This window comes from Cynocephalus volans, chromosome X, assembly GCF_027409185.1.
Source record: "Cynocephalus volans isolate mCynVol1 chromosome X, mCynVol1.pri, whole genome shotgun sequence".
Taxonomy (NCBI): domain Eukaryota; kingdom Metazoa; phylum Chordata; class Mammalia; order Dermoptera; family Cynocephalidae; genus Cynocephalus; species Cynocephalus volans.
The window spans coordinates 118,143,146-118,161,607 of NC_084478.1; the positions used below are offsets into that span (position 1 = coordinate 118,143,146).

General features: G+C 37.9%; 1 protein-coding gene across 3 annotated transcripts in view; it reads left to right on the forward strand.

Annotated features, from left to right (window-relative positions):
* MID2 (midline 2) overlaps positions 1-18,462 on the forward strand; it is an 81,228-nt gene that overhangs the window by 39,955 nt on the left and 22,811 nt on the right. For all 3 annotated transcript variants that reach the window (XM_063083318.1, XM_063083316.1, XM_063083317.1), the window contains exon 4: positions 17,692-17,799. In XM_063083318.1, the coding sequence (XP_062939388.1) occupies positions 17,692-17,799 (108 nt within the window). The remainder of the gene's footprint in view (positions 1-17,691; positions 17,800-18,462) is intronic.

Below are 18,462 nucleotides of genomic sequence, written 5' to 3' on the forward strand. Positions count from 1 at the left end.
TATATATTAATTTTGGGAAGAAATACATTTTTATGTTGTTGGGTCTTCCATCCAGAATCATAGTATATCAGACCTTCTTTTTAATATTTTATTATTTTCTTCAAATAGGTACAGTACCTTTTTGTTAAGTTGATTCCTAGATATTTTGTATTCTTGTCCCTGTTGTGGATCAGTTACTTTTCTATTTCCATTTTTAAAAAGCATATGGAAAAAACCCTTTGATTTTATGTATTTTCTTGTATATAATAATCTTACAGTATTGATAATTTTAGATTAAAAAAACCCTAACATCTCTTGGGTTAATCTGAAGTACTTATATCTTCTCTACCAATATTTATGCCAATTATCTCATTTTCTCATTTTCTTTTGCCTCAGCTAAACCATTAAAAACACTAGTGATATCAGACATTCTTGCCTTGTTCATGATCTTACTGGAAAGGGCCGTAGCATTTCACCATTTAGTATGATGTATGCTAATTGTTCTTATCATTCTTAAAAGTTGTATTATATTTCGAGTTTTCATTTGGAATGGCTGCTGAATTTTGCTTAAAACTCTTATAGAATGTACTAACATAATCTTATAGAATGTATAATGCATTCTTATACAATGTTCTAATATAATGTTGATATATTTTCTAATGTTGGATCATTCTTTTACTTTTGGAATAAACCCTATTTGTTTATGGTATTTATTCCTTTGTTGCCCTGATGGATTTAATTTTCTATTTCATTTAGAATTTTTCTGTATATATTCAGAAGTAAAATTAATCTATAGTCTTATTATTTCTGATATCTTTTTCAGGTCTTTGGTATTGTGGTATTATACTAGAGTCACTAAATGCATTTGGTATCTTTTGATCTTTCTCTGTGGCTTTCAGTAGTTTATTTTTAAAAATTTTCTATTGAAACATTAATTATACATATTTATGGGGTACAGAGTTTATTTCAATACATGTATACAAAGTGTGTTGATTTATTCAGGGTAATTAGCATATTCATCATTGCAAAACTTCATTGTTTCTTTGTGATGTGCATTTGAGTCTCTTTTAGACGTTTGGTTATATGCAGTAAAACTTTGATTATATAATCCTGGGTTGACTGTGCACCAGTAGGGCTTGTTTTTCCTATCTCGCCGTATTTTTGTGTCCAGTAGTTTAAATAGCATGGGAATGATCTGTTCTTCAAAAGTTTATGGGGCTCAGCTCTAAAACCATATGGACCTGGAGCCTTTAAAAAAAAAATTACAGATCTTTAATCACCCTTCCAACCTGTTCTAAAGTTATTGGTCTCTTGAGGTTTTGCTACTTCTTTTTGGGTGAAATTAGGCAGTATTTAATACATTTTTCAACCATGCGCCATAAGTTGCATATAACATTCCATTATAATTACTTTAATATCTATACAGTGTTGTGCTGGTGCTGGCTTGCCGATTGTGTGCATTTCCCCCCCCCCCCCATTTTTGGGTGTAGTGACTGCACATTGGTAGCTTAAAATCTACCATAGTGAGAGTTTTTACTCCATGGCAATCAGCAAGCACTGTAAATTGGCTTTTTTTTTTTTTTTTTTGAGAGCCAACTGTTAAATGTTTACCAACACCTTATTGTCTGTATCTATGAGTGTATTTCCTTTTCCATTGTTAGTATTGTATTTTTTTGTTTGTTTATTTTGCTTTCTCTCTTTTTTCTTAATCAGGATTTTCAAAGAACCAGCTTTTGATTTTAATTATCCTTCGTATGGTAGTTTCATTCTGATTTCATTAATTTCAGCTATTTAAAAATGAATTCCCTCTTCCTAATTACTTTTAGTTTATTTTATTGTGCTTTTCGAGTTTCTTAAGTTGAATGATTAATTCATTTATTTTCAATTTTTGTACATTTTCCTGAGTAGGGCTTTAACTGTATCACATAGATTTTGGTATTAAGTGTGTGCCCTTTCATTATTTTCTATAAAATTAACTGTTTCAATTTTGATTTTCTCTTTGATTCCAAGGTTGTTTGGAGTATGTTTCTTAATTTCCAAGTGGATAAGGATTTGGCAGTTCATTTTTTTGTTTTATTTTTATTTTATAGGATAATGATCAGAGATGGTAGGCTATAAACTCTTTACTTTTTTGTATGTATCCGTATTATGTTGTACTTTTTGGCTGAGTAAGTGACCAATTGTGAATATTTCATGAATATAAGAATGTATATTTTCTGTAGGATACAAAGTTCTAAATGTAACTTTTACATTGATTTATTGATTTTTTTTCAAATCTTTTATACCTTTACTTTTTTTTACTTGCTCTGTCAGTTTCTCACTATAACTGTATCTTTTTCTTATCATTTCTGTTTTCTTTTAAAGATTATTTGTTTCTTTTAAAGATTATATTATTTGATATATATTTAGTGAAATTGACAGTTTAAAGCAAAGATACATTGTTAAAGTTATTGATACATATTGTCAACGACTCTATTTCCAAGGCAAGTTATACTCCCACCAGAAGTATACAAGGGAGCAGATGGGGCTTTGTTGTTTTCCTTTACTATGCTGTTACAAAATGCTACTGAATTCAGCCTTTTCAGTCATCTCTCTAAGAAAAATTCTTGGATGCCAGGAAGTAGTTGAAAGCAGGAGCTCCCACTGAGTTAGGGTAAAGGCTGACAAAACCAGTGGATGTCATCCAGTGGGCCTCGTACCCCTGTTACAAATAAGACTGTTGAGTCTTTGGGACTTGGGATGCCTCAATACAGAAAGAGATCAGAGAAATCAGAAGCAGTTTAGATTAAGCAGCTAAATGTCCCCATGTTGGACTTAAGTAGTTCCCTCCACAATTCCTGCCAACCCTGCATCCCTTGAGTTTCTCACTCTCTCTGTTCTACCCAGTGATGACCTTTACTTCTCTTCAAAACTTGTTTTCTGAGACACTGAAATTCACAATGCTGCATTAAAGAATAAAAACCATTCAACAGAAATCTGCATTTTCATAAAAGACATACTTTCCTGAAGGTAGAATTTTAAGCATCAGTAATTAGGGTGGAAGGTGTGCATAGAACCGATGGGGGTCTTCTAATTTTTATTCACTATGAAATAACAGTAATTAATTATTCATTAGAAATATACATGGCCTTTGAAAAATCAATATTAAATTCCTCTTCATAGGGTATCCAATTCAAACAAATTAAATGTAAAAGTACATTTTTTACATAATCTGGAAACTTAAGTATGGAACAAGAGTTTTAGATGAATGATATTAAGGAATTATTTTAATCATTGTGTTTATGCAATAATCCTTTTGTTTTTGAGATGCAAACTGAAGTATTAGGAGTCAAATAACATAATGTCTTGGATTTGCTTTAAAATATTCCAGTAAAAAAGGGAGGGAATAAATCAAACAAGTATAAAACAATGTTGATGGCTTTTGAAGCTGGGGGATGGGCAAAGGGGGTTTCATAATATTTTCTAGTTTTAAGTATGCTTAGACAATTTCATAATAAAAATATATAAAAGTGTTTACTGCAACCAGTAAAAAAATTCCAAAATGTGTAAAGAAAACATTTTAAAGTTTTCCCCACCCTCTCTCCAGTCAAATTCTATGGCCTAGCTTATTTTTTTGTATACCAAGTCCATTTTTATCAAAATCCTATATTCCCACTCTCAGGACTAGCCCAGTTTTCTCCCATGCCCAATCAATTTATCTTTCTTTTTGTCACATTGTTTGAAGCTCCTCAGTGAGGAGAATGTGACAACAGGGAAAGATCCAGGTACAAGAACTAAAGCACATTACTGTCTAAAGACAGCCCATGGGAAATTGGCTGCTAGTAGATGCATCCTTTATTAGAAAATGTATTTGGAATCTGCTGAGGCTGTAAGATCTGAACTTGGTAAGAGATCATAGACCCGAATTGCTGCAGTATAATTCAGACCAAAGTAACTTAATGTTAGCTCACCATCCAAATAAGGCCCTTTGGGTTCTAGATGAGATTAAGAAGAATGATTTATCCAGATTTCCTGAAATGGAAATCATTTCTGAGTAATAACTTGTCTTAAAATTATTTAGAAACAAATTTGTTTGTACACACATATATACAAGTTATATGTTCCAAACTTATCTCAAATAACCAACAAAAGATTATGGAAGTATCAGCTATAAACGATAAACCTTCAAGAGTTGAAATGCCAGCCATCCTATTTTACAGTAAGATGAGTAAGTAGAGACATAAATCAAAGCCTAAATTTCAGCTTTCTGGGAAAGAAGTAGCGCATGTTTCCAGAACAGGGTAACAAGTTGGGGTGGAGGAGGGAGGGGATGCAATCAATATTTGTTTAACTCCTACTTTGTTCCAGGTAGTGTGCTAAAACCTTATCTCTGTTATCTCATTTGATTCTCACTGCCACTTGTGAGATAGATAACATTGTTTCTATTTTACGGGCCAGAAAGTTAGGTTCAGAGATGTTAAGTAACTCTTTGAAGGTCACTGGGCTTGTATGTGTCAAAGCTGGAATTAAGACTCATGCCTACTTGGCTTCAAATCCAGAGCTCTTTCCACTCTCTCTGCTACCTCCTGGGAGAAAAAAAAAGTGCTAAGAAGAAATGGAAACTTAGCACATGAAAATCCTCAAAAGAAAGGGAGGGTGGTTTTCCTCCAAAAAATAGTTTTAGGTACGAAGAGAGTGATCAAAGGGTGGGGTTGCTTTGATGGTTAGAATGGAACATGGGTGGGTACTCTGCAGGAGCCCTACCTGGCCTTGGAGTTAAGAAGCTCAGTTTGGGTTGTAACTCCATCACTTGGTAGTTTATATAACTTTGATAAATCACTTTACCATTCCGGATCTCAGTTTCCTCATCCATAAAATGCAGACAGTAATGCCAGCTCTATCTATCTCACAGGGTTGTTTGTGAAGATCAAATATAGAGATCAAATATACCTGAAAGCACTTACTAGGCTAAACCATATCAAGCTATACAGCTATAATAACTACATAACTGTAATCAATCATTTCTTTTATTAATAGTAACAATGTATTAAGATGATGATCTTTGGAATTTTCCGGCAGGTTGAGGTTCTGTCCCATTTGCTTTATATTTTCTTTAGAAGCCACTGGACTTCCCAAAATGAGTAACTGAGCCTTGAACCATAGGCAGAAAGTAAAGACCCCAAACAAATTACACTCTGTGCTTCCCCCCATACCTTCACAAGCATTTATATAGGTGAATCAGCTTAAGAGTTATATCAAGGACAGACCTATAGGGAAAAGAAGCTCTAAACAGGTAGTCTTTTGTCTGAGCAAGTACTGAGGTGGGTGACAAACACCTGCTTTGCCCCAGTGATAGTGAAAAGAGATTATGAATTATAGGCATTATACACACATGAACACATACACAAACACTCATACTTATGTGAGCCTTAGGGCTTTTCACCATAAGGCTGTACCCATCAGAATCCCTGGATGATCCTGTGTCACCTAGGGCTACCTCTGACTCCAGTAACACTTTCTAAATACCACACTCACTGTTGATATTTTTGGCAACCATCTCCCCCTACCCCCCATCAATACCACAGGCAGGCTAATGGGTGGATTCCCTGCTAATAGAGCAGCGATTGGATGTGGGAAGGTGCATATCTATCAATGCATTAACAAGTGTTTTAATGAGCCTCCAGTGTACAGAGCTCTACTCTGCTTGGAGCTCAGAGTACAGAACAGATGGAGTCCTCTCCCTCAGGGAGCACCATAGAGGAGACTAAAACTGAATATAATTGCAGTATTATATTTTTATAAGTGAGGGAATGTGTTAGATATCTTTCTTGCTTACACACCTATTACTTTTAGATTCAACCTAATATTTTGGGGGCTCTGAGCCTGGGGAATCATGTTAATTATGGGGGAGCCCAGAGCAAAGAAACAGAGAGTAACAAGCTCAGGCCAGCCAAATTCCATCCCAGCCAAGGATGTGAAATGTAATCGGTGTTTTGTCAGAAATCAGCAGTTGCCCTCCCTTCTGGCATCAGCCTTCTGCTCTGAATGGAGGCAGTAGGTCATGGTGTGGCTTCTGGTAGGAAGAGAGGCCATCTTACCTTGAGAGGCAGGGTTAACTCTGACCATCAGCATGGAGGTAACTGCATTTGGGAATAAGGTTTAGGCGATTAGATATGGAAGGAAGAATAAGAAAGGGGACATGGCAATCTCAGGATAAAGCAAATCCTGACTCAGTATGTTCCAGAAGGTAAAACAAGCTATATTCATAAACTGAATGAAAATAAAGCAGATGATAAAACAGTGCTTGCCTGTTGGTTCTGTAGAAAACCCCAGAAGATATAGCAGTTATAGCAGTAGTAGTCACAGTTGTCGTCATCATCACAGCAGTAGTAGTAAAAACAAAACAAAACACAAATATTTGACTATCGTATATCAGAAAATGTATTAGGTGCTTTATTTATGTTATTTAATTTAATAAATATGTACAAAACCCCATGAAGCTAAGTATTAATATTATCCTCATTTACAGAAGAGGAAACTTGGGCCACTTGCCCCAAACCAGATAGATTTTGGGTAAGTAGCAGAACCAGGAGGCTAATCTGGGGTTGTCTGACTTCAGAGCCCATTCTATTTTCAATTTTAGTTTAATTTTGGTTTTCAGTTCAGTAAAGATATACTCTCACTCCAGGACTCACAGAGACCCTTCTTCCTTGACACTGTTTTTAGAGAATTTGTCCTTAGCACCTCTGCTCTGATCTCTTTCTTTCTCTGTCTCTGCCTTTGTCTCTATCTCTGTCTCTCTTTCTCCCTTAACCCCATCTCCACCAAGATAATCCAGCCAAGGTCTCTACTCCTTACCCCTTGGTAAGAACCCCCTTAGCTTTAGTCTATTAGTTGGGACCCCCAAAACTATGTTCTCCAGACATCTTTGTCAGCTAGTCACACAGTTGGACATTATCTAGAGGCTTCCCTTCCCACTGATGCTCTCTTAGAGAATTCCTCAGTTCCCTGTACTTGGGGCTCTTTCCCAGTATTTCTCTATCTTCTTTCCCTACTGCCCCTACTCCTCTACCCGACTCCTGTAGCTCAGAAGCAATATAGCCTCTTCCTCAGCTCTTTTTGTTCTTCTGCTTGGGCCCTTGCTTCTTCCAGTGACCATCTGCCTTTTTTGAACGTGGAACCAGGTTTTTTTCTTTTTGTCATCCAAGGTCCCCCATCTCAGAAAGAATGACTGCTTTCTCAGAACGATGCCCTCTCTGACCTTAGCTGTCAGAGAATTTCCCTGGCCCTCCCAGTAGTGAGGTATGTATACAGGGAGTATCAGAATGCTGAATCCATCTCCCAGAAACAAAGATCTTGGGGAGAAATGCTTATGTCAGCCTTGAGTACAAAGATGGGCTAAATGCTCCCCATAGTCCAGTCTGAGGCTAAAGAAGACATAAACTTTCACTGGCTTGCCCTATTCTCCTCCTCTTTCATAACTCCATGGTGTAAAAGTCAATGAAAAGGATGACTTTGGAAAAAGCCCTGGACCAGGAATCAGGAAACCTGGGTTCTGGTGCTGGCTCTGTCACTCTCTAGCTGCATGATCTCAGGCAGAGCAGCTTGTGCAGACCTCTGTTACACTACCTATGCTGACATATTGAAATTTCCTGATTACATGTTGTTTCCTTCCTTGGACTATACACTTCTTGAAGGCAGTTGCCACGGCCATAATGCATTCATTTTGGAAACCACAGTTCCTAACTGGTCTGTTTGACCCATCGTATCCCCCTCCTATCCATTTTCCATTTTGCTGTGGGAATGAGCTTTCTAAAATGCAAAACCCATCATATCACTCCCTTGCCACATACCCATCAGTGGTTCCCCATCACCTTTAAGGTAGGGGTTTATAGGACTCATCATGGTGTAGACCCTGCCTTCTCTCTAGCATGCCCTTTTACTACCTGTACTTTATGCTTTGTTGATTCATTCCACAAATATTTAAGCATATTTAGGCCTTGGGTCAGGCAAGGGGAACACAATGGTTGACATGGCACATGTCCTGAAAGAACTTACACCCCCTCTCTTTTCTTCTGGCTGACTATTGCTTGTCCCTTAAGATCCAGCTCAGGTATCGCCTCCTCCATGACTCTCTCCCCACCTCCCTCATCTGGTTCAGATGTTCCTCATCTGTGTACCCAGAGCACCCTGTGCATACTTTCATCATAGCACTTCTTTGTACCAATTTGTCTCCTCACCAGACTAAACTCTGAGGGCGAGTACTGTGTCTTATCCTTTATTTTCTTTTTTTTATACCCAGCACATGTCTTGGTACACAATAATGAGAAAGGATAATTGAGCAAACAGTGCCCTCTGGTGGCCAGATGTTGTAAGAACAATTTTTAATGCATCTCAAGGGTAAGTAAAACACAGCCTGGAAACGCAACTTTTTAACATTGAGAAAAGAAATATTTCAGAATACGTGGTCTTCCTAGGACCTAGGTTGTTATTCCAACATCTCTCCAAATCTGTCATATTTCATCAAATAATATTTAAGTGACACAACAGATAAGAGAAAACCATTTTGAGTAATTGTGTCAAAAGAAAATGTAAAGGAAATTTATCTTATGTAATGAAGAAATCTACAATTTTTCATTATACCTTTGTTTCAGGGCCAGCACACTCACATTCATTCATTCATTCATTCAACAAATATTTATTGAGGTCCTACAGTGTACCAGGCACTATTCTAGGTGTTAGGGATACAGTAGTGAAAAAAAACAAAGTCCTTAACTTTAAGGAGCTTACATTCTAGTGGGGGAAGACACACAATAAATAAATATATATTTTAATTAGGAATAACAAGTGCTATGGATGAAAATAAAATACGGTACAGAGTGGGATGTGTGTGTGTGAGAGAGAGAAAGAGAGATACCATTTGAGCAAAGGCCTTAAGATGTGTTGGTTAGAACTTCAGAAAACTACAGAAATGTTGGTTCACTAGGCCTGCCTAAAATTTCATGGGACTTCTAGAGAGTTTTCTATCTTTCTTTTTCCTTTTAAAAAATCTTTATTTTGAAATAAGTTTAATGTCACATAGAAATTGCCAAAATAATGCAGAGTTCCCGCATACCATTTGCCTAACCTTCCCCATTGTTAACATCTTACATAACCACATGACTATCAGAACCTGGAAACTCTCCTTGGTACAATATTCTATTGAGCAAACTACAGACCTCATTCGATTTTCACCAATTTTTACATGCATTCAACTTTTATTTTTGGAGGGGGTGCATAGTTCTGTTTTATCACATGTGTAGGTTCTTGTAATCACCATCATTAGGACGGTAACATTTCATCATCCCCCTAAAACTCATTTGTGATACCTCTTTATAGTCACATCTGCTCCCCTTATTACTATAATTTTGTTATTTCTAGAATGTTATGTAAATGGAATCATACAGTATGTAAAATGTTGTGATTTGCTTATGTCACTCATCATAATGCCGCTGAGATCTATTCAACTTGTGAGCATCAATATATTTTTTAAATTTTTTTATTGCCGAGTGCTATTCCATTGTATGGATGTTCCACAATTTGTCTATCCATGCTCCCAGTGTAGAGCATTTCAGTTGTTTTCAGCTTTTAGCAAATACAAATGAAGCTGTTATTAACGTTCATGTAAGTTTTTTTTGTGTGGACATAAATGTTTATATTTCTAGGGTAAATACACAGGGGTGAGAGCTACAGAGTTTTATATCTTCAGAGTGGTTTATAAGCAAGTGCTATGCTTTATAAAACAAGCAGTAGAGTGGAAAGAACACTGGATGGGGAGTCCAAAAATCTGTCTTTAACCCTCTCCTGTCATTTATTAGTAATATGACAATGGATAAGCCGTTCCCCTCTCCAGGCATCATATTTCTGTCTACAAAGTGAAGGGTAGAAATTGATGATTTCTTTTCCAGATCTAATAATTCCATGCTTCTGAAAAGATAGAAAGGAGGTTTCTGCCTCATTTCACATAGGATGTATAGCTAGGTACATAAAATACCAGATATAAAACATAGGTTATATCTCTCCTATGCTTATTTTTCATGTTCTAAACAGTTACCTTGCATGCAAAGAGAATATGGGGGAGACAGTAACTAAACATAAGACTATAAATGTTTGGTGGCCTTATCCCTGAGGGGAAAGGACTGCAAAGCCAACACAGAATTGCTACATGGCATAAAGCCATTTCTAAGGCACGTATATGGAGAAAATTGTCCTTACTGTCTGTTTCCAATATTTTTTTTAGCCTCAGCGTAAAATAAACCTGAAATACGTGTGTGTGTACATATACATGTGTGCCTTGTCTATGTTTTCTAAATATGTTACATTACTGGTAGCGTGTCCATTACCACAAATTGTGATTATACCCTGTGTCCCCCAAAATGAGAGAAAAAAAAAATGATCAGAATAAAAAAAATAAAATGCAACCAATTAAAAAAACCAAACAAAATAAATGTTACATTATATGTATTTCTCACTCTCTATTTTTTTCCCAAAAGTCAAGAAGGAAATATACAAAATGTTTGGCAATAGTTAACTCTAGGAAAGGTGATTATCTCGAGAAGCAACTTGTATACATTTGTGAGCACAGCTTCCCTTACCAACTACCCTCCTTGCGCCCGAGAGTTGTTAAAATCACAGGCCTGAGCCAGACAGCCTGGATGCAAATCCTGGCTGTGACATTTACTAGCTATATGACTTTGGGCAACTTATATGACCTCTATGTTTCTCAGCTTCTTTTGTAGAATGGGAATGATATAATAGCGCTTACCTCGGAGGGTTAATGGGAGAAGTAAATGAGTTAAAATATATGAAGCAGCTAGAACAGTGCCTAGCATGTGGTAAGCACATAGTGTTAACTATTATGTATTCTTCCCACAAGCTGCAGAAAACTTGTCTCTCAAGTCAAAGTTTATCTGGAGGCCTCCCACATCACGGGGCCCCGAGCTCTATTTACTAGGATTCTTACATTTCTAGAGAGGGCTTGGTTGCCACCTGCCCATCCACTACTTTTCTGACTTTGACTTCTCATCCCCCACCTACCTCTACCCTCCTAATCCCTCACCTCCTCCCTTGCCAAAAAAAAAAAAAAACCCTCAGGCACTGAGGCCGTAAATTGCTTAACTATGCCTCAATAATTTTTGCCTCCTAGGCTGCCGTAACTCCAGTACAGATGACTAAAAATCCTATTAATAGTTTCACATATGCCTTATTCCTTAAAGTGACCACCCTTTGTAAAGTAAAACACTGCAACATTTCAGAGATGGTCCTGCCAGCTTTATATAAAAATAGCTAAACAAAGCAGGGATTTTTAAAAACCTGTTAAAAAATGGGATTTTAAAAAAACCTATTAAAAAATCCCTGCTTCGTTTCTTCTTTCTCTTCCTTTTATATGCTTGACCTTCCTGATACTACAAGGCTGTAGTGCTGGTGGCGTGTGCGTGTGTGTGTGAGATATTGCCCTGAAAGTGCCATTTGGGTTAACACATCAGCTTTGATGCTGCCACAGTGAGTGCTATGTGTGCTTCATAAACATCACATTTTCCTGAATGCATCATTACAAGAAAGTAATGAATTCTTTGCAGCTCAGAAAGGTGACAAAGCTGTTCATAACAACTTCTTGAAAATTCTTCAGCTGTCTAATTTACCCCTCACTTTTCCTTCTCACTCCTTTGCACAGAAAGCAACTCTATGTTGAATGAAGCCCAACTCTGCCTCTTTTCTCTGATGTTATGGAGTCTGAGAAGGTGGGATAGTGATCATCTGAGTGGCCCTGGGCAATAATGGAAGGTGGGAAGTTCGTTGTGCCCTCCCACTTCTTCCAGTACTGTGTCTGTGCTGCCTTCTCTCTCCCTTGTTCTCAACTGAGATGTTAATAAGATGTGCAACGTTAAGGCGTTACTCCAGTGCTCAGATCCTGACAATTTATCCAGCTACTCTGACTCAAAAAGACAGCACAGCTCTCCGTAATATATCTGCAACCTCTGTTTCTAGCCTTATTTCCCTCCATTGCTTCTGTCAAGCTGATCTGCTTTACCCAAGCACTTTTTCTACTTTCACGCCTGTGCTTTTGCTCATGCTATTCATAGCATTCTCTCTGCCTGGACTCCCCATAAGACCCATTTCTACCCACCCAACTCTTGCTTATCCTTCAGTACCAGCTCAGCTACATAAAACCTGTCCTAATCCTCTAATTGTCCTTTTCCACAGGCAAAATTAGTTTTCCCTTCTCTATGCTCTCATAGAGCTTTATTTGTATTCTATTACTTGTTCTACTATTTCTTAGACTGTAATTACCTGTAGTTATATTCACACTCATCCTCTCCACTAGATTGTAAGTGCTTTGAAGGCAGAAATGGAGTCTTTTTTATCCTTATATCTCACTTAGGGAACTGGGCATAGTACCTTATATGGGGTGGGCACTCAATGAATGTTTGCTGAAATAAAAAACTTCCCTAAATGATCTTTAATGCTGAAAATTCAGAATCTTCTAAATGGAAGGGGAAGATCTGTTTGGCCAGAAGATTTCAGAGAATAAAGTAGGTTGGCATTGACTGTGTAGACACTAGGATGGAGAGGCTTATGAGGAGTTCTGTGTCATAGAAATGAATTTCACTTGAGTCTGGATATATGGGATCATATTATTCGACCTGAACAGGAAATCTCAATGCCTTCTGAATTCCTGTGCAGTGCTCTGCAGGACTGATGGATATGACTGAGTTGAGGGGAGGATGCAAGTGGGGAAGTTTTTCATGGGAGTGGGTTGCAGGGAAGGTGGATTAACTTTAAACCCAAGAATAAAAGGCCTGTAAAATGAGCATATGGGAGTTCTCCCAAAAAAAAAACTATCAAATAAGCTCTCTGAAAGAAGCTAAGGGTAAAAAGGTCTAGTCCATTTACATTTCAATACAGAATAGAAACAATTGCCAAAACAACTTTTTGTGGTTTCTTAAATCTTTGTAGCTTGTGGCTTTTGTGAACTTCTATGTATTTATTTCCTTGTGGTGACCAACAGTAAAATCCTTCCAACAGGGGACATATGTGCCTGTATCAGGGGACGGTGGAAATTTGGGAAGACAAGGTCTTACTCTGTAATCAATCTTTGGGCTGGGAGGTAGGAGAGAACCTCAGGAAATAGGGTAGGATGAGCAGTTGGAAAAAAATATGCAAGTCAAATTCTTGCTACCTTTGGGAAGAAAGTAAAGGACCACAGAGCAGAGAAGAGAACCTGGGACAGGGACAGGACATGGAGGCCTGTGTTGCCTGGTACGTAGGTACTGGAAGGTTGTGGCTGAGACCCTTAGTCTTAAAAATCACAATCTGCCCCCCAAAAGTCTTTTTGGGATGGGTGTACTTACACAAGTAGGTTGCCAAGATTGCCCTAGTGATGTTTTCAAGGAGGATAGATTTTTCCACAGACATAAAGCCATTTAGTCAAACCCACTAACCTAAAACAAAGAACAAAGGCCAAATAAGGATCTGGGGTCTTCCACAAACCAACCAATAGGACGCATATCAAGATAACCCCAGTTATTTTCAACTAAGCGTTAATAAGCAAGTGAAATACCTCACTGTATTTTCAGACAAAACTGCAAAGAAAAAGACCACCAGGGCTTTCAAGTGCCTTCTAAGCAATTTGAGTTGTTTTATTCACATTATAAAGACAGTTTTCCCCTGGAGTATTTACTGTTCAGAGAACACTTAAGGACCCTGCTCTTTTGGGCTGCTTCTTGACATGGAAAGATTTTAATGTCACTGCTTTCTTTACTTTGGGATTTTGCACTTTCAGTCAACTTTCAACTCTACTAGTTGTGCCTGGTTGTTTTATCTCCCCTGATGTGACTGTCCAAAGAAACTTCCCACCCTAGCTCTCTCACTTCAACTTACATTTTCTTTACAAAATACATTTACTAGAGTATATTTCCTAGTGTTTGGCATTCTTATTTTGATTTTATTTTTAATGTGCTAAATCAATCACTAAATGTTTCTTAAGTGTTTGTTGTATGTAAGGCATTGTGCTGGTTACAACGGGAGGAACAAAACCTTTTCTCAAGGAGCTTGCTGTCTAATTGAAGATTTTGATCAAGGGAGTGATTGTCATATTTGACCTTTCCTTTCTATTCCTGTCATTCTCCTTGGCTAAGCCCTGTTCACATCACAATAGCCTCCTAAATTTTCCTCAAGTTTACCATTACTCCCCCCTCAAACCAATTCTCATTTATCTTCTAAAAATGTTAACTATGGTTAATCTCCCACCATCTTACTCTCCTTACCCTCAAAAATATTTTTCAAAGATACCATATTGCTTAAAAAATAAAGTTTAATCTTGTTTGTTTGGTTTAAATTTCCTACCTTCCCACCTCTTAAATCTAAGGCTTAGGGGCCGAGCCCGTGGCGCACTCGGTAGAGTGCTGCGCTGGGAGCACAGCAACGCTCCCGCCGCGGGTTCGGATCCTATATAGGAATGACCGGTGCACTCACTGGCTGAGTGCCGGTCACGAAAAAAAAAAAAAAAAATCTAAGGCTTAGTCCATCTTTAAAGTTTAATCTAAGTCCCATCTCTTTCATGTATATTTTCTCCACTTCCCAACTGAGAATGAGCTTTCTTTTCAATTTCTGTAGATTGCAATCTACATCACTTATTTGGTATTTAACTTATGCTACATGGACTGATTTTTTAAATATGTATGTGGCTCTTCCCATCCAGATTGCCAGTTTACTCAGGGCAGGGCATTAGCATAATGCATTGCACATAAAAGACATTTAATTCATGTTTGATGATGAAGATGGTGATTTTTCCTGGCTTTACAGTTTAGTAAGGATTGTGAGGATGGTTAGCAAAAGAAAGACCCCGGAGATAAGGAGATTAATTAAGGAGGCTCTTCAATAATAGTCCAGAAGGATGATGAGGGCCTCAATTTATTGGTTCCTTGGGTCAGATCCTCACTGTATTACCAGTAGAACTTTAGTGAGATTGAAAAGAAAAGGAGGGAAAGACTTTAGGACTGCTGGAATTTATGTGGGGGTTGAGGGAGAAGTAGAAGTCAGAGTTTACTGAATCTGAGTAACTGCAATAATGATAGTAGCACTGGCAAAAAAAAAAAAAATAGGAAATCAGAGGTGAAAGCCAGATTTAGATGGAAGATGTTAAGTTTGTTTTTAGGCATACCGAGCTTTCGGTAACTTGAGTAACCACGTAGACATGTCTAGGAAGCAGTAAAAGATACTTTTTTCCACCACTCATTTCATTCCAACAAATATTTACTGAACATCTACTATGTGCCAGTAACTATGTTGGAGATAGAAACAGACAAATAAGACACAATCCCTGGTCTCCAGAACTCATTTTTGAGAGGGGAAGACAGACTAATAAATTGCCATAATATAAGGTAGCAAATGGTGTAATTGAATTATATATAAAGCACTATGAGAATATAAATAGGGGACAAATTGCTTGTGTTCAAGCAGGTGAGAAAAAGTTACAGAAGTGATTATCTTTGAGCAGGACCTTGAAAGATAAGTAGAAATTTGTTCGATAAACCAATGGGGAAGTGATTTTCCAAGTAAAAGAGCAGTGTCAGGCAAAGGCACAGGACATGAAAGTGCATGGCATTCTAGGGGAACAGCAAGGAGTCTGAGATGACTAAAGAGAAAGGGATGACAGAATAAAGATGGATAGTGCAAAAGAGAAAATGATAGTCAGAAACTGAAGACAGGGATGTTGTTACATTTGACTGTAGAGGCAGTATGTGTCATGGTTAAAGGTGTGGACTCTAGAGTTGGACTTCCTGAGTCCAAATCCCATCTCTACCACTACTAGCTGTGTAGCCTTAAGCAAGTCACTTAAACTCTCTGTGTTCAGGTTTCCCCATCTGTCAAATGGGGATAATGGTACCTGCCTCATAGGGTTGTTTTGAGAATTGAGACAGCTGATACATGTAAGCTGATTAGAGCAGTACCTGGCACATAGTGAGTGTTATGTAAAGGTTAGTCCAAGGGCAAAATTAAAGCAACAAGGTACTAAATCATTGTGTACTACACCACAGCCACCTAAAAAAGAAACTATAAATGAGAAGTGTCTAAGTTTCCAGATACTTTAAGCAAGGACCCAGGGAGAACTAGATGAATCTCTTATTCTCAGATGAGTGAGAGTTCCTTGAGATGGTAAGATATCTGCCTTAAAAAGGTAGATCCAATGTAGGAAAAGGGAGAGAAGTATGAGAAAAAAAGTAGAATGGCCAGAGTGGGACTGTTCATTCAGAATAAATAGAACCTCCCATTGTGGCATTCCCCCAGAAAAGTGGAAATAAAGCAAAATAACATTGTCAAACACCAGCAAACATATTTTATTTCAGTTAAGTGAGAAACAGAAAATTAGCCAGCAAGGCCCTTAGAGGATGAGAGAGGAGGCAGTAGGGTCCAGTGATAGGTATTTTGCTGGGGTTGGAGTATATAGAGGAGCCCTCTGAAGAGGGATAGCAATTGCAAATGTAGCCCTACCTTACTAATGAAGCACATCTAGCCCCTCAAGTTGTGATGCTCTCAAGTAACCCATTGTCTGTTCCTCAGCCTTCTAGAGCTCTGCTCGAGTGATCCTTGAATAGACTCTGGGAATGATTGTGCTTCCCTGTGTGACTGCTCTGTGTGCTGCTGAAATGGAACTGAACCTCGTCTGCTCACCCAGCCAGTCCAGGGGTTTCACTTGACAGAACTTGGTTTGAATTCTGGTTTTACCATTTACTAGCTGTCTGATTTTGAGCAAGTCACTAAAATTCTCTGAGCCTCAGTTTCCCTATTTGTAAAATGGGAATAAAAATGGGTCCTATATTATAAAGTTGTTATGATAATTACATGAAATAATTTACCTATGATATTCTTGGTACATTAAGTGCTTAAAAGATGTTAGTTCCTTTCCCCTTCCTTTCCCTATGAGCTTGGGCAGCCCGAGGATCCCCTGTTCTCGGCTCTGTACCTTCTAATGTCAATAGTAATAGAGATGGGGAGATGAAGAAATCAGTTTATGGAAAGATGATGAAGAATTGTAGCTTTTTTCCCCAGCCCCACCCTGACTTTGCAGTAGAGATATTTTGATGTAGCCAGTATCCCAAAATAGGAAATGTATTCAGATGAGAGGTCCAAGATGAGAAATATCCGCTAAAACATAATGACAACTATGTGAAAAAATATCTACACATTCATAAATTTATGTGAAAATATATTTGCCCATTTATATATTTAAAAATTAGATGGGAACAAGGAAAACTGAAAACATTTTTGGTAGCACAGTAGAAATATGTTGTTGTAATGTTGTCTAAATATTATTGTGACTGTGGAGGGGGATCCTCTTTTCTTAAAATACATAAATCTTCTTACCCTCTTTCCAAAAGAACAGCAGGAGGACAGGGTGCTGGAGTAAAGGGAGTTGCACAGTGGGAATAACATGCCCCCATCTCATCTGTCCTTCTGCCCAGCCTTCCATTAACCATCATGATCTACCAGAGGCCTGGAGAGCTTCCTATCTGTGGTGCTTCAATGCCCTTGCATCATTAATATCATCATCTCTACCCTTCTTCTAGGAGTGGATCTTATGAGGGAGGTATGGAAGAAGTTGTGCATGCTTAGCTGTCAGTCCGAACCTTTTAGAGCCAGCAGGGGAGAAAGGCAACAATCACTGTGTAATACTCTGGACTTTCTTGGCAGGTGAATACTGCTATGCATGAGGCAAAACTTATGGAAGAATGTGACGAGTTGGTAGAGATCATCCAGCAGAGGAAGCAAATGATTGCTGTCAAAATCAAAGAAACAAAGGTAAAGCACAGTGCTTCAGTAAGGCCAGGGAAGAGTTGACTTTACAGATGTTGAAGTCTGATCCCGATGGTTCCAGTCTGAACTTGGATCACGAAAGCAAGAAGAAATGAGGTTTTAGGGAGAGAGGCAAAGAAGAAGCAATGTTTGGCCTAGTACTGTAAATCGAATAAAAATCATGGCAGTTCTTGGGTGTGTTGGAATTGTTCTATATTTTGACCTGGTTGATGGTTACATGGGTGTATGTATGTACAAAAATCACTTGAGTTGTTCACTTGGGATTTGGGTGCTTTACTGTTGTATGTTGTAAGTCAATATAAAAAAAGATAAAGAAAAAATAATTGTGGAAATGTGGGCTAGGTTTATGGAAGGATCATGAATGCCAATATAAAGAGTCTGAGTTTAATCTGAACGGTGTTGGGAAGCCATTCTAGTTTCTTATGGAGGGAGAAGACTTATTGATATGGTAGAGGTGTGCAACTTATGAGGTTTATGGAATGAGTCTTGGTATGAGTTGATGAAGGCCTAAACCAGAGTAGTGGCAACACAAATGGAAGGGAAGAGCCTAATAGGTATTGCTAGAAAGGAAATGATAGGAATCATCGACTTATTAAGTATGTATATTTTCTTTCCTTAATCTTAAGGAGAGAGAGAATAGTCAGTGGA